The sequence below is a fragment of the Primulina huaijiensis genome, chromosome 9, assembly GCF_012295235.1.
Source record: "Primulina huaijiensis isolate GDHJ02 chromosome 9, ASM1229523v2, whole genome shotgun sequence".
Taxonomy (NCBI): domain Eukaryota; kingdom Viridiplantae; phylum Streptophyta; class Magnoliopsida; order Lamiales; family Gesneriaceae; genus Primulina; species Primulina huaijiensis.
Window position 1 is genome coordinate 2970200 of NC_133314.1, and position 16612 is coordinate 2986811.

General features: G+C 34.9%; 2 protein-coding genes across 2 annotated transcripts; both read right to left on the minus strand.

Annotated features, from left to right (window-relative positions):
* Positions 1-7711: 7711 nt before the first annotated feature.
* LOC140984427 (uncharacterized) lies at positions 7712-10639 on the minus strand. The gene is made up of 4 exons (XM_073451832.1): positions 10312-10639; positions 8218-9956; positions 8040-8107; positions 7712-7862 (listed from the first exon to the last, which is right to left on the minus strand). The coding sequence occupies exons 1-2, from the start codon at positions 10525-10527 to the stop codon at positions 8418-8420; spliced, it is 1755 nt and encodes a 584-aa protein (XP_073307933.1). The 5' UTR covers positions 10528-10639; the 3' UTR covers positions 7712-7862; positions 8040-8107; positions 8218-8417.
* Positions 10640-11673: 1034 nt separating this feature from the next.
* Positions 11674-15827, minus strand: LOC140984428 (peptide chain release factor PrfB2, chloroplastic-like). Its single transcript, XM_073451833.1, has 7 exons — positions 15311-15827; positions 14469-14681; positions 13072-13173; positions 12760-12897; positions 12254-12558; positions 11998-12151; positions 11674-11901 (listed from the first exon to the last, which is right to left on the minus strand). The coding sequence occupies exons 1-7, from the start codon at positions 15575-15577 to the stop codon at positions 11764-11766; spliced, it is 1317 nt and encodes a 438-aa protein (XP_073307934.1). The 5' UTR covers positions 15578-15827; the 3' UTR covers positions 11674-11763.
* Between the last annotated feature and the right edge of the window lie 785 nt (positions 15828-16612).

Sequence of the window (16612 nt, forward strand, 5' to 3'; positions counted from 1 at the left end):
TCAAGTTAGGATGAGAATAGGATAATAATTGGCCAAGTGTGAGTATATATCATGCATCACTAACCCTTTTCCCAATCGGGTTTTTGTTTTTATTGCAAGATAGGATGAGCTCGTCTCTTTTAATGCAAATGCTTCTTGATAAAGACCCAATACATTTAGTCAAATAAATGTAATACAAGCCCATGATAAGAAAAGCCCAATCAAATTCAATGCACGTGTCAGCGCTGTGTGACACGACATTTTCAAATTATACATTAAAAAACAACAAGGTATAAATTTCAGAAATTCAACCTAGTCTATTCCTTCATGATATTGAAAATATGTTCTCTTTACATAAATTGAATCAATAACAGAAATAACATAATGTCTATCAAAACACAGAGGAATAACAAAAAAATAAATTAAATGGCAGCAACGATTTATCTCCTTTACCGGACCCAGAAATGGATCTGAACTTCATCATCAATCTCTTCCTCATTCTTATCTGAGAGGGATTTTGAGTTGTTGAATGATATGATCATCACTCAGTAAGCAGGAGAAAAATCCTCCCAACCTTTAAAATCATTTTCACATAAATCTCGAATACAATATTCAGAACATAAACAAAATATTTTTCAGGAATAAACTGGTATAATTTTAAATATTTGACATATTATGAATTTCATGGTTAACTGATATTAATCTCCAACATTTTAATATTTTAAAGGGTGAGACATGAATCATGAATGTTCAGAATATATATTTCTACCTTTTGTTCATAAATTTCAGTGCTTCAAATATAAAAATTTCAAGAATCATACTTTAAACACATAAAATACATGTTGGTCGGTTTTAAATTAGATTACACGAGTTAAAATAGAAAGCTCACTTACAGTATTATGCTTAAAAAAATTTTGATTGATGATCACAAAAATCTGCCTTTGCTACTGGAATGTTGCTCGAATAAGTATGCCCCTTGCTCAAACATTATGGTGACTTGTTCAAAGTTTTGTGTAAAAATGATTCAGAATTTTGTGTGCAATTAATAGGGTAAAATCTGATGTTAGTCTCTCACTTACTCTCATTTATTTGCCATAACTTCAAATTAATTCGTCGGTTACGAGATTTGAAATGACTTCTGAATTTTGGGATGGTCTTCTGAAATTTGGTTGCAGCTGCTGAAAATGGTTTGCTGAATATGGCCACGCTGAAATCGTATGCTGAAATTGAGAATTCTTAGCTTCGCTGAAATTGGTAGTATGCTGAAATTGGGTTCTCACATCCCTCTCTCGTGAAAAATTTCATCCTCGAAACTTGATTCATCTTGTTGTTCGAAAAGACAAGGGTATCTCTTGCGCATGTCTTCTTCAAGTTCTCATGTAGCCTCATGTTTCATATGGTTGTGTTACGACTTGGTATTAATGGGCCTCGGATAAAACAAGCCCATGAATTATAAATCCTTAGAAGAGTCTAGAAAAGGAGCAATAAAATATGTGAGGAAGGGAGTTGTTATGGGGATTCTTTTGTTTTGTTTTGAGGGTTGTAACTAGCTTAGCTAGAGAAATACTTGCATTTGGCAAGGGTTTGTGCACATAGATTATCTCTGGGAACATATTTCTATTATATTTGCAATATAATTTGAGTTCTAAATTTGTAGATCTAACATGTTGGACCATTGAACCTTGATGTATGGTATAAACATTCGTCTCAAAACTCGATCCATAATGTCAACTATGTGGATTGGGATTTTTTTCGTAATGTAGGTTCTCTTGTTATCTTGGACTACCAAGGGTCCCATTTCAAGTATATAACTTGGATCAGATATGTAGCTTCTTAGTTGTGATGCGTGAAAAACTGCATGAATTGTGGACAAGTTGGGTTGTAAAGCCTATTGGTAAGCTAATGCACCCACATTCTTTAATATTTCAAAAGGTCCCACGTTCTTGGATTCAACTTTCCGGTTTTGTCGAATCGAATTACGCCTTTTATCTGAGAGATTTTCACGTATACTATTTTCCCAACTTCGAATGCTGATGGTATTTGTTTAGGTCTGCCAAACTTTTTTTGACGATCTTGGGCTACCTTAATTCGTTCTTTAATGATATTAACTTTATTCACGGTGTCTTGGACTATTTCAGGTCCCGTGATGGTCTTCTCTCTCACTTCATCCCGATACAAGGGTGATAGACACTTTCTCCCATAAAGAGCTTTGTAGGGAGTCATACCCAGGCTACTATAGAAGTTATTGTTGTAGGAAAATCTTCCAGAGGTAGGTGATCACTCGAGTTTGAGCTGAAGTCTAATGCATAGGCCCACAACATGTCTTCAAGCGTGTTAATAGTTCTCTTGGTCTGTCCTTCAGTCTTCAGGTGGTATGATGTGATAAGCATTATATTCATACCCATCTCTTCTTGGAAATTTTTCCAGAATCTCGATTCAAATCTCGGATCTCTGTAATAAACAATGGTGATGGTACCCCATGAAATCGCACTATATTATTCATGTATAGCGGTGTCAAATTATCCAAATTGTAGTTCATGCATATGAGTATGAAATGTGCGGATTCAGTTAGTCTATCCAAGATAACACTTCTAATTGTGGCTTCGTCGCGATTTTGGCAGGCCCACTATGAAATCCATGGAAATATACTCTCATTTCCATTTCGGGATTACTAATGGTTGAAGTAATCCGCCAGGTCTTTGATGTTCGGCTTTCACTTGTTGACATACCAAGCACTAGAGACGAAGTCAGCAAAATCTCTATTCATCCCACTACACCAAAATTTGTTCTTTAGAACCTTGTACATTTTGTTGTTTTCAGGATAAATAGAAAATTTTGACTTGTGTACTTCTGACATGACTTCTTGTCGTAATTTTCCAACGTTTGACACGCATAGCCTATCTTGCATCCAAAGCACGCCGTTGTTGTCGATTTGATATTCATGATTGTTTTCTTCCTTGACTTGAGCTTTGATTTTTGTCAAGTTATGATCTTAATCCTGACTTAGCTTCATTATGTCACGCAAACATGGTTCGACAGATACAGAAGTGATGATCATCTTACCCATGTTCTTGCGACTCAGAGCGTCAGCTACTTTGTTGGCCTTTCTTAGGTGGTAGCTGATTGTCAGGTAATGCCTCTAAATCTTCAGGGAAAATACTACTTCAGCTGAATCAAGATCATGCGCAGGGTAATTTTACTCATACGACTTTAACTATCTTGACGCATATGCAGTCACTCTTCCTTCTTGTATGAGTACACACCCGAGTCCTTCTTTCGATGCGTCGCTGTAGATCATGAAGTCTTTGTCCTCCGGCGGGAGTACAAGGACTGTAGAAACTAACTTTTACTAGAGTGTTTCAAAGCACTTCTCACATTCCTCACTTCAATTGAATTTGGAGTTATTTTGTGTGAGTTTGGTGAGTGGCACTGCTATCAAAGAATATCTTTCAACAAACATCTGAAAATAGCTATGAGGCTTGGGAAACTTCGAATCTCGGTCACATTCTTCGGTCTTGGTCACTCCATTATCGCTTGTACCTTTGTAGGGTCAACTGATACACCTTTAGCGGATATTATATAACCTAAGAATGCCACATTATCTAGCCAAAACATTTCTTGAACTTGACGTAAAACTTTTTTTTTTGATAGGAAACTAATTTTATTATAATATTAAGAGGTTACACCATATGCCCCGTTACAAGAAAACTAACTTAAAACACAACGCAAAGACATCGTCACAAGATTCTCACGACCATACAAATTTCCAGTCCCTAACCAAATCTGAAATACATAAATGATTGTACTCTTCCAAATTTGTCGACCAAGATAAGACTCTGAATTTTATTTTCTTCCAGACTTGATCGACGGATTCCGACACATCTTCAAATACCCTGCTATTCCTTTCCAACCATAGGGACCAAAATATGCCGTGAATTATCATATACCAGAATTTGCTGAATTTTTTCGGTATGGGACACCCGGAGTCCAACTTAAAAAGATCTTTAGCTAGCCTCGGAAAGGCCCATTTTAAAACTCATTCTCCCTCACTGTTCAAATACTCTTTTGGAGGCGCTCATCGTGGTTTTCCTTGCTTGGAGAGTAAACAAGGATGTCATCAACAAATACTACACAAATTTGTAAAGAAATTGCTCGCATACCCTATTCATGAGATCCATGAAAGCTGCGAGGACATTCGTTAATCCAAAAGGCTAATATGTGAATTTGTAATATTCATATTTTGTTATGAATGTTGTCTTAGGAAAATCCTCTGTCTTAATTTTCAGTTGATGATACCCTAACCGCAAGTCAATCTTTGAAATACTTTAACTCCTTTTAGCTGGTCAAATTGGTCATCGATTCTTGGGAGTGGATATTTGTTCATGATGGTGATCTTATTCAACTCTCGGTAATCGATCCAAATTCTCATGCTTCCATCCTTCTTCTTGACAAATAAGATGGGTTCTCTCCAAGGTGATGCACTTGGCCGAATTTGCTTCTTATCGAACAACTCTTAGAGTCTCTGAGTTCCTTGAGTTCTAATGGCGTCATTCGGTATGATGCCTTCAAAACAGGTGTTGCTCTGAGTGTCAATGTTGTAAGAATGCTAAAAAATAGATTGAATATCCTTATTACAATCTACTATTAACGGCTTAGTCTATAACTTCTCTCAATCCTAACTCCATGTGATCCTCCTCAGGATCTTCATCGAGGTACTCCTCGGGCTCCTTTTCTTCATTAATGGCAATCACCACTTGCAGGTGCTCAATATGGTTATGTAGGACAGAATGTCGGTCGCTGAGTATCTCAATAGTATTCTGTTGTTCATGGATTTGAGAATCAGTTTGCTCACGTTATTGAGTATTCTGATGCATGAACTAACCTTTTTTTATCTCTGAGTGTCTGAATCTTCCCAACCAGGTTGTCCCGGAGGTTAGTGAGCTCGGAGAAATTTTCTTGAGATGTTTCCAAGTCTTCCTTGGTCTTTTTATGCATGCTCTTATGCCCCATGCACATAGTAAGCAAAGCTCTCCACATCAGCTCAAATACTTCTCTAAATCCAACAATTCATTCTTGTCGAATCTCAAGCATAGGTTATGCCCTCGAAGCTGCTTTATCTCCCTTTCTATATGATTAATATAACTAATTTGGTAAGTCATATCATACACCCAAAAACTTGAGAGAAAAAGTTCATCATATGGTTCTAAACGTCTAAATCATGCTAATGACAACCAATAGTATAAACAAAAGCAATCATAATAGGTAATAATCGATGGACATAAGTTTGATAGTTAGGACAAGCTTGGTAAAATTATCCCAAAATTAAACCATCTCAGAATTGGATCAAATTTTTTTCTAAAAATCCTCCCAATCACGAACATGAAGTGTGCAAAGTTTGTTATAAAAATAATGAGTTTGTGGAAATGAAAATTCTGCAAGTAGAAAATTCGTGATATCATTTGAAGTTTGTGTGGAAAACACCTCAATTTATAAGGGTTTGTTCTTGTTCTTAGAGCGTTTCTAGCTCTACTGAGTTCAATGTGACTTCTCTACTAATATCCAGCTCCTCTGGAACAAGGTCTATTGAGTCCAACTTTGCTGAATCAGGATCAGCTGAGTTCTGGTCTACCGAAATTTCGTCTACTGCATTTGGGTATATTGAATTCTGGTCTACCGAATTCCGGTATGCTGATTTCAAGGAATTCAGGGTTGCTGATGTCAGACACGCTTCTAAAATAATCAAAGCTATGCTGAATTCATATATGGTTTCTGTACTGATTTTCCCAAATTTACACAATTGGTTTATCATTTCAGTGGGTCTATATGATCCTTATGATCTTCTAACAGTTCGAAATTTTTCCTACCCAAATTATGAAACCTGGTTAGCTCAGATATCACTTCAATGTTAAGTCTCGAGACCGAGTCATATTGACACCAACGTTGTTCTCAAATTATACGTTCGAAAACAACAAGCCTCAAAAATACATATTTCAGAAATTAAACCCAGTATATTCATTCATAATAAAAAAAACATTGTTCGAATCAATAATATAAATAACAAAATGTCTATCAAAACGCAAAGGAATAACAAAAAAAAAAAAAACTATAGCAGCAACGATTTATCTCCTTCACCTGCCTCAAAACTGGATTTTCTCTTCATCCTCAATATCTTTCTCATTCTTATCTAAGATGGTTTTTGAGTGGGTGAGTGATATGATTGTCACTCAGTAAAAAAGGGAAAATCCTTTCAACATTTAAAATCATTTTCACATAAATCTCGAATACAATATATTCAGATAGAAACAATATACTTTTCAGGAATAAACAAGTATCATTTTATGTACTAGACAAATTATGAATTTCACGGCTTATTGATATCAGTCCTCTGTATTTTAATCTTCTAAGGGGTGAGGTAGGAATCAGAATGACAAGAATTAGGAATGTTCAAAATATATATTTCTATCATTTGTTCATAAACTCCGGTGTTTCAAATATATAGATTTCAAGAATCAGACTTTAAACACATAAAATACATGTTGATCGGTTTTGAATCAGATTGCACGAGTTAAAATAGAAAGCCCATTTACAGTATTATGCTTTAACAAAGTTTTGGTTGATGTTTGACAAAAAAGTTGTCTTTGTTACTTGAATGTTGCTCGAATAAGTCTGATTCTTGCTCAAATTTTAAAGTGATTTGCTCAGAGTTTTGTATAACAATGATTCAGAATTATATGTTATTTATTGAGTAAAATCTAACTGTTAGCCTCTCATTTACTGTCATTTATCTGCCATAACTTCAAATTAATTCGTCAGTTGAGATTTGAAACGGTTTCTGACTTTTGGAATAGCTTGCTGAAATTTAGTTGCGACGGCTGAAAATCGTCTTGCAGAAATCGAGAATTCGTAGGTATGCCAAAATTAGTATTTTGCCAAAATTGGGGTTCTCACAGCAAGTGTATGCGAGAATATAAACTCGAGGGATGCAGTGAATCACTCTGTTGAATCGGTTGTAACAATATAGATTTTATGCTCTTTGTTAGATTTTACTTTCTGAATAAATACAGATCATTTGTAATCTTTAAAGTGTGGGATTAATAAAATCAATTATTAATCAAAGAATTACTTTTCTCTAATCCAAATCTTTTCTTTAACCCTTCTCCGATTGCATGGAGATAAGCTAAGGACTCTAATTGTTTACGTTCTGAACTTCTTCAAGTAAATGAAACTTTATGAAGTTCTTTCAACAATTATCTGTTATAGAAAATGTCTGAACAATGTCACGTCAATTAATCAATTTTAAAAGTGTCTGTCATTTAATTTCAACAATGTACGGCTTAAAGTACATATCACATCATGATGTGACGAATAGGATAGGAAGATCGTCTTCCTATCTTTCCAAACATCCCTATCAATCTATGCAGTGAAAAGATTAAAGCATAGAGTAGAAAGATAAATATAAATATCACGATCAAAAAAAGGGATTATTATAAAATTGATAATAGAGGAAGCACAAAACTAGACTCGTGATAATTTAAATACAACCACCATTAAAACATCAAGAACCAGTATGTACCAAACTACCACACTTTTATACAATAGTCAACACCATTTTTTACATCCACAAACACCATTTTTTACATCCACAAATTTGGGACCTTGTGAGAAAGTCACTAAAATTGGTAACAGAGTTGCTTTAAATTCAAAAGAAACTCTTATTGTTGGCAAAATGAAATATCTTTTAAGATTATTTTATCAATTTAGTGAGAATGATTAACATTGAACTTAGTTACTGCTCGTACCAAGAAATTGTAACCAAATTCTCAGTAGTCGCAGCAAATGGTTCAGAATACAAGACTCAATAAATATTCATAGAATAAAATTTCCTGCAGAGAAAAACCAAAATTTTTAACTTTCAAGTTGTTATCACGACCATAAAATGAGATGAGAACATGAAAGACCTTTCTTAAGCAGTTCATACACTGTTATGCAAAATAAATGGGGGGAAAACTGTAAATGTAAGAACTGAAGTATCCATCGTATGCACATGAAACATTACTTACCTATTCATTGTATGCATCCACACGAAGCTCATTGATGTAATTGTCATGTTCACTGTTCACCACTCTGGCTGTGAGTTAAATGAATAAACCAGTAAACACACATTCAAACAACTTGATTGGGGTAAAGTGTAAAGTAAAAAATGGATAGATAGAAGAAAAAAAGTAAAGAAGAATGTACCAGAATGATGGAAGGAGGAGCTCAGTGTCCACGTGTCAGGTTGAACTACTTCAGATGATAAAAAGAAACATGACCCCATAGTGTGGCCAAAGACTTGACTGATCCTAAGAGCTACTACGAGGAAAGATAGTGCTTCCGGCAAACCTCATTGTTGAAAGCCTTTTCTTTGAGAACTCCCAATTATTTAACCAAGATTACGATCAAACCAAATCATTGTAAAGGTGCCCATCTATGTCGGGAATGAATCCCTTTTCCACCATTTCCTCCTTGATAATATCATAGGTTGTCCGATTAGGAACCAATCCTTTCTCCAACATCTCATTAAGAAGTCTATTTGCTTCTTCCAGCTTGCCATTCCGACAGTAATCCGTGATCAACACATTATATGTCACAACATTTGGTCGCTTTCCTTCATTTTCCATTCTTTTCATCATAGTCAACGCTGCTCTACGGTTTCCTTGGCGGCAATAACCAGCCACCAAAGCATTATATGTTACATGGGTGGGGTTCAACCCCTTTTGAGACATCTCATCAAGAAGCCTAACTCCATTCCTTGTTTGTCCTATCTTGCACATTGCATTTATTCTTATGTTGTAGGTGACTATATCAGCTTTCAAGCCATTTTTCTCCATTTCGAACAGAAGCTTATTTGCTTCTTCAATATTTCCCCCACCAAAATGACCACCAATTAAGCTATTGTAGGTTGAAACATTAGGAGACACCATTCTCTCTAACATAATATTGAATATAGATGATGTTTCTTTCACTTTACCAGCTTTGCAGTAGGCATCAATCAGAGTATTATATGTCAGTACATTGACTACAATCCCTTTCTTCACAATGTCATCAAAGAATTCTCTAGCTTCCATCAACATTTGTTTTTTAGCAAAGCCATTAATTATTGCATTATAAGTTGCAATATTCGGCTCCAAACCTGATTTTACCATGTCTTCTTTCAACGTCATTGCCTCATCAATTTTTCCACCGACGCATAATCCATTAATCAGTGTATTAAATGTTATCACACTTGGCTTCAAACCTTGTTCTTTCAATTCCTTAAACAGTTTAATACCTGAAACCACATTACCATCCTTGCAAAACCCATCAATGAGAATGTTATAAGTGACCACATTGGGGAGGACCCTACTCTCCATCATCTCCTTAAACAGCATATTGGCTTTATACAATTTCCCCATCCCACCCCTCTTACAGTACCCATCAATCAAGGTGTTATAAGTAACCACGTTTGGTACTACCTGCCGAACCTTCATATCCTCCACCGTGTTCCGCGCTTTGTTCAACTTACCCGCCTTGCACAACCCATTGATCACTGTGTTAAATGTAATCAGATTCAACTCAATCCTTCTCCTGATCATCTCCTTGTACACAAACTCCAAGCTCCCTATTCTACATTCCTTGACCAAACTACCTAACAATGAGTTACACGAAAGCACCGAAAACTTAAACCCATAATCACCAGCCCTCTTAAAAGACTCCAAGGCCAAATCAAGCTTCGTGTTGTTCACATAAGATGACATCAATATATCAAAAATGATGTGGTTAGCACATAAATTATCACTAAAAGTTGAAAGGGCGTGACAAAATGAAGAAATCGGTGGAGCTTTTTCATATTTCACAAATTTATGCAATAAAGCTCGAATCTTTGGATACTTTCCCTCATTTGCTAGAGAAACAAAGTGCTTGACGCAGTTTTCAAGAGAGCTGGCCTGGAAATTATACTGCAATATTCAAATGCAAACAGCATTGTTAGTATAGAAAAGAAACTAAATGCAGGAACACGCCTTCATAAACTACAAAAGAAGCACGGAACGAAAACGCTGAGAACTAAAAATCCATATACTTTCACCAGCAAGCCTTCCAATGGTCAAATTTCCTATACAGCATGAATTTACCTTTTTTTCTTGCATTTATGCTCATTCACACATTGGCTAAATTCAAAATTTAACCCCATAGAATCAAATTTCTTATCAATCACAAAGAAAAATTAAGTAAAAACACTCGTGTATTATCCAGAACCCGATTACTACTTATGAAATGACACAAAGCTACATTTGGGGGACAAAAAACACTTACAATTAGGTACTCATCCGATTTAATTTCAACATCAGATGAAGAGTTAGGCCCCATTGAATCTCCATCCGAGGTCCGCTCAGCCTCCGGGTTGAGACCATCGAAGGAGAAAAACCTCCGGAAACTTTGAGGTACAGTACTAATTTGATCTAGTAGATGTTTTATCAATGGAGGCGAGGGCCTGCGGCGGTGGAAGGGGATGCCGAAGGCAATCAACATGGGTAAAACTCATCGATCATCCATGGATGAGTAATGACTTGCGAAGCTTTGTGCAAGCTTCTCTTCGTTTAAATTAGCTTGTAAAATATCAAGATAGCTGTTAAGCCGGTGAAAAAAAAAATAAACAGACGCTTAATCTTTTATACTTTTAAAAAAATAATCTTAAATTAATTATTTTAGATATATGTATTTTTAATACGTGTTTTTAATAATTTCAACAATGTATAATTCATATTTTATATATTTGAATACTTAAAAATTGTTTTTAAAATTATATTTTTATGGTTAATAATTTTTGTAATTCGACACTCAATAAAATAATAAAAAAAATTAAAAAAACAAAATATGACTACTTGACTAAAATATAAAACACTAAAAATAGTGTAATTTATTTTCAGTTGTGTTGATTAGATTTTGAATTATACGTCAAAAATAAATAAAATTTTATTTTCTAAACAACAAAAGAGATTATAGATTAACCAATAGGTACCATTCGACCTTTTAATAGAAATATTAGTAATATTTTAAAAAAAATTTGATTATTAGAAATTATTTCATTTCATTCATTTTTCATTTAGTCGGTACTAATAATTGGAATGGAATAGAACTACCATTTCTTTCTTATTTTTATTTCATTCTGCAGTTGATTTCATTTATACCTTATTTCAATTCAATATATCATCATGACAGTAAGTTTTCTTCACTTATAAAATACTAAAAGAGTAGGTCTCTTGTGAGACGATCTCATGAATCTTTATCTGTGAGACGGTCAACCCTACCGATATTTACAATAAAAGGTAATACTCTTAGCATAAAAAAGTAATACTTTTTCATGGATAACCCAAATAAAATATATGTATCACAAAATACGACCAATAAGTCTGTCTCACACAATTTTTTGTCATACTAAAAACATTCAAAATACTTGTTCAAACAGTGCCGAGAAAATTATAGAGTTTAGTAACATGGGAAGAGGATTTGAAACAAATAAAATGTTTCATAATACTTTATTTATCTGATCATAAATAAATTTCATTGCACACGTTTTTATTTTCGATAATAATAATAATAATAGGTGATTCTAAGAAGCATGAAATAACAAATCAATAGTTACAATTTAATATTTTTTTGAGCAAACAGTTATAATTAATATTGAGAGAGCAAAAACACAGCTATATGCTCCAAATGACTCCCGCTGCTTGCAGGTTTTGGGAAGGGAAAAGCAAATAATAAATTTCAAAGGTGTTCATCTTCATTTTTGTCCAAGGAGGCAGAAAGAAAGCTCAAGATAAAGCCATCGAGATCACCTTCCAGCACCGACTCAGGATCCGCAACCTCAAACTCTGTTCTATGATCCTTCACCATTCGATGAGGCTGCCAAAAGGGTATGTGTGATTAGTCCAGTCCATTCGTGGTGTTGAAATTTATCCTAAATCACAATATCGAGTACTTATGGGTGAAGATGCATACATGGAGTACGTAAGAACGTATTTGACTGCCGAAATTTATATCGGTGAGAGACTGTGTGTGCTCTGCATTTATCTTAGCTTGGCGTTCCATCTCGAGTTGGTCCAGACGAGACTGAAGCACTGCCATGGCAGATGCCTTTTTTTGATGCTGTGACCTGTCAGGTAGTGAAAATACATAACTTAGAGCCAATGTGGCCATTTGCAGAATCTACGTTCAAGTCTGGTCAGAAGGAAATACATAATTTGATGTACTGTGCCTTTCGTTTTGACAAGAGGAGGTGACTCCAGTTGGAATGTGAGTTATCCGGACAGCACTCTCGGTAGTGTTGGCGTGCTGACCGCCAGCTCCCCCAGATCGAAACCGCTCAATTCGTAGGTCAGATTCGTTGATTTGAACATGAGAAGATCCGTCGACAAGAATGGGAATTACGGCTATGGAAGCAAATGATGTATGCCTTCGCTTATTGCTGTCAAATGGAGAAATGCGGACTAAACGGTGAGCCCCAAATTCAGTTTTGGCATATCCAAATGCATACTCCCCATCAACTTTAATAGTAGCGCGCTGATGAATGAAAATGAAAGAGAATATCATGAAATAACATGAAGCATGTGCTTACCTTTGTGGAAGAAAAAATGAGGTAGAAACACATGATTAATTTTCAGAAATGGAAAATATGGAAAAGAACTGTGAAAACCATAAATCAAAAATTGCCTACAAATATGTGAACATGAAATAAACAAAAAGAATTGGCGAAAAACAAACCTTTATCCCCGCAATCTCGCCAGGCATTTCATCCACAACAGTGACCCTAAAACCCTGGCCTTCCGCCCACTTTTTATACATCTGCATGACCATTGAAGCCCAGTCCATGCTCTCAGTACCACCAGCTCCAGCTTGAACCTGTATAGAAAGTGGTGTAAACAAATTTGATAGATATATTGAACAATATTTTGGCAACTGGAGAAGTAAAACAAGTTCAGATAATATGTTTGAAGATTAAACAAGAAGAAATTTCAAACAAACGATGACGCATATAACATTATCGATACACTAGATTGGATTGCATTACTTCACCTCGATAAAACAAGAGCAAGAGTCATGCTCCCCAGCTAACAGGGCTTCAAGCTCTTTTTCTTTGATGGATTTTCTCAATGTAAGTAGATCATTCAAAGATTCCTACAATTATGGAAAATATACAAGATTAGTAATACATGTAAGTTATATATTATATAAAAACCAAATAGCTAAATCACCTAATTATTTTTACTTTACAAGATAACATTATTTTTACTTTACAAGATAACAAATTTATTATTATATTAAATAAAAAATGTACAATGAAGGATAAGGCATCGTTTCATCTAATATTACAAAGAAACATATAATGCAATCTAATGTGGATTCCTAGGCTCGTTAGTCGACAGGAATAGATGACACAAATAAATCATGTTTTCAACAATTCGATCTTCACTTGAACAGAGAGTGAATAGAAATTGCAACTGGAGGAGAAGGCTCTTTGTCTGATGCTTAGATTAATGCCCAGAATGATGATTACAGAGAGGGGGTGGAGTTTATGGGATCACACGACAACGGACAAGCTGCAAGAAGAACCAAACAGAGACTTTTCTATGCCGAGGTTCAAGCCCTCCCCAAAAGATTGGATGCTCCAAATTGTATCTGTCGGAGATGTAACAATTATATGCCGAGGTTCAAGCCCTCCCCAAAAGATTGGATGCTCCAAATATTTGTAAGAGAATGCTAGAAGGAACAAATTATAACACTGGACTGATATTGCTTTCACACTATATAAATAGAAACATTTCTCCAAAGAAATTGTAAAGTATTCATGTATACAACTAATTTGCATAGCTTCACGTAGTTTTGTTTCGTACACCGATGAAAAAACAGAAGAAGGGGCGGAACATCGGAATATTGGTACTTCCATTAACATATTCATTAGGTAGAAATTCATGTAATGACATATAAGATCAAAAATTAAGATAAATGAATAAATAAAAACAAGATTGGAGTTCGGTTGTAAACTGTAGCTGTAGTTATAAATTTAAGGAGATTGGATATCAAATTTTAGGAAATAAGACGTAAGGATTGATTGTACGTAAGAATTACAAGTTTCATTTTTGGCCAATCTATTGACTGCAGTAACTCATGAACACACTCATCAAGAGACTTCTTATCCGAAGATTCACAATTTCACATGTAGAATTACAGTAATAGATCCTATCAAGGACTAAAACTAAATACTGGTGATAAAACATTTCAATAACAAGAAATTTTTGTTCACATCTTCTAACATAAAGAAGTTTAGAAAAGATATAGGTCCTGGTAACTTCATAGTCCATAGCTAGCGTCCAAAATCATGGAACTGCATTATTCCTCACTGAAAGTAGAAGTGATGCAAAGTATTTAAAAAAAAGGATACGTGCCTAGAAAGGTAAAAATCGAGGCCCCACCGATTCCGATTCCGAGTCATTTTCTCCACGTGCAAGTTTTATCATGTTGATGTACTCAAAAAGTTCTTGCTTAAATGAATTAACCTCTTTTACTTTGCCCATAAGTGATCCGTGCTCACGGCTTATCTTTCCTGCATGTACAGGATCTTCCCATAGGTCTGGCTTATTCAGCTGTTCTGATAATGTCTCCACCCTCTGTAATAATCTTTTCCACTGACAGAGAAAAATAAACATTCTCAAGAAAGAAATAAACTGAATTCAACAGCCTGATTTAGCACAAGAATATCAATATATAGCTATGAAAATAACTCAAAATAGTTTCCGATTATCTTCTGCCACCCTACATGAATACACACGAAGTCTTTACATAAATATGAAGTGTCATCTCAAAACCAAATCTGTCTGCAGTAGCAAAACTCACAGACTGAATTTTATATCTCACTTAACAAAAATTACATCAAAATATCTTGTGATTAGGATGACCAAATTCGAACAAAGAACTTGTTTAACACTCATTTCAAAAAATCAGGAATGGAAGCACTTTGGCTGGTGAAGATAGTGACTGAAAGTCTGAGAGCACGATCCATGAAGTAACATGACATCTAGCCATTAAAGAAGACTGATACTTCACTCATCACAAACAAATGGAACTTGGGAAAAATCATTACGCTTAAACAGCAGACGACGACACAAGCAACAATATTCATGTGACTGTAGCATCAAAGGGTACTCTTAAGCAAATGAATTTTCAGTAAACAACAAATACAAAAACAAAAAGGAACAAATGATCGTTAAACAAATGAAATCCAAATACACGGGGAACTGTCAGAATAAACACTTACTCGTAGTCGTTTCTTGATAAGGTGGATAGACTGAGCAATGGCAGAAGCATGGCTCTTCCAATCCTTCTCATTTTCATCATAAATGGTCCAATTATTCGCGATGATGCCTTCCACAGTTAGCCCATCAGAAGTGGATGACTCAACAGCAGCCTGTGAACACGCAAGACGAGTGAAAGTAGACCCATATTGAAATTTCCATCTTAAGTTAAATATTGAACGAAACCCATTATCAAAATTCCTCAAAAAAAATATTCCCAGAAGCTGCATCAAACTGTTTATGAATTGGATAAAGGGAACAGCGAACTTGGGGTTCAGAGAAATAACAGAGAATATGATAAAGTAAATGGGTTTTACGGAAGGATTTTCGAGATGAATGGGAGTGATATAATCTTTTCAGTAACAAAAATGACATCTTTTCTGATGTATCATGGGCTTGATCACGAGGATTTCGTTTTCCGAATTCTGGTAATTGTTAAGCTTTAGAATTAGGAAGGGTTTATGGGAGGAAGGGGAACCGCGGAGATAGGAATTTAAACGACCCATAGGAAGCCAAACGGTATCAGGTTAGATCTTTGATCGTTTAAAATTGTTTTAAGTTCGAGCCCAATTCGAACATTTATCGCTTGAACTCGGTTTGTTTTGAAATTAATAAGCTCAGGAAAAGCTCGAGCTCGAGCTCGGCTCGTTACACGTTTATCATGTTAATCAAGATGGGCTCGCTTGATTCATTAATAGTTCATTTATCATGTTTAAAAAGTCTGGCTTGAGCTCGGCTCGTTTTCGAACTCGTAAAGCATAGAATTGAGCTCGAGTCTGAGCTTGATTCGAGCTTGTTAAAATTAAATATATCTATGAGTTAATTTTAAATCAGGCATAAAAATGTAAATTCATTCATAAACAACCAAAACAACAAAAATAACAACTAAAAAATATAAATTCAAGCTCAGTAAATTATTAAACATCCCAAAATAATATATCTAGCATCCAGATAACAAATATTCGTCATACACTGATATCATCATATAAATAACATTACAATAATTTCACTACTTTAATACTTCAACTAAGTCTGGTGAGAAAGTAGATATGACATTATAGAAGCCATTAGAACCAGGAATTACAAAATTATCTCCAATAACAACTAGTCAACTACCCTACAACTACAAAGTCCATAATAACAATTTTTTAAAAAAGCGATTTATCAATTTAATCAAGAAGAAAATGATACATTTAAATTAAAATAAATAAATAAATAAACTTCACCAATTTAACGACAAAAACTTTATAAGAGCTCTTGATAGT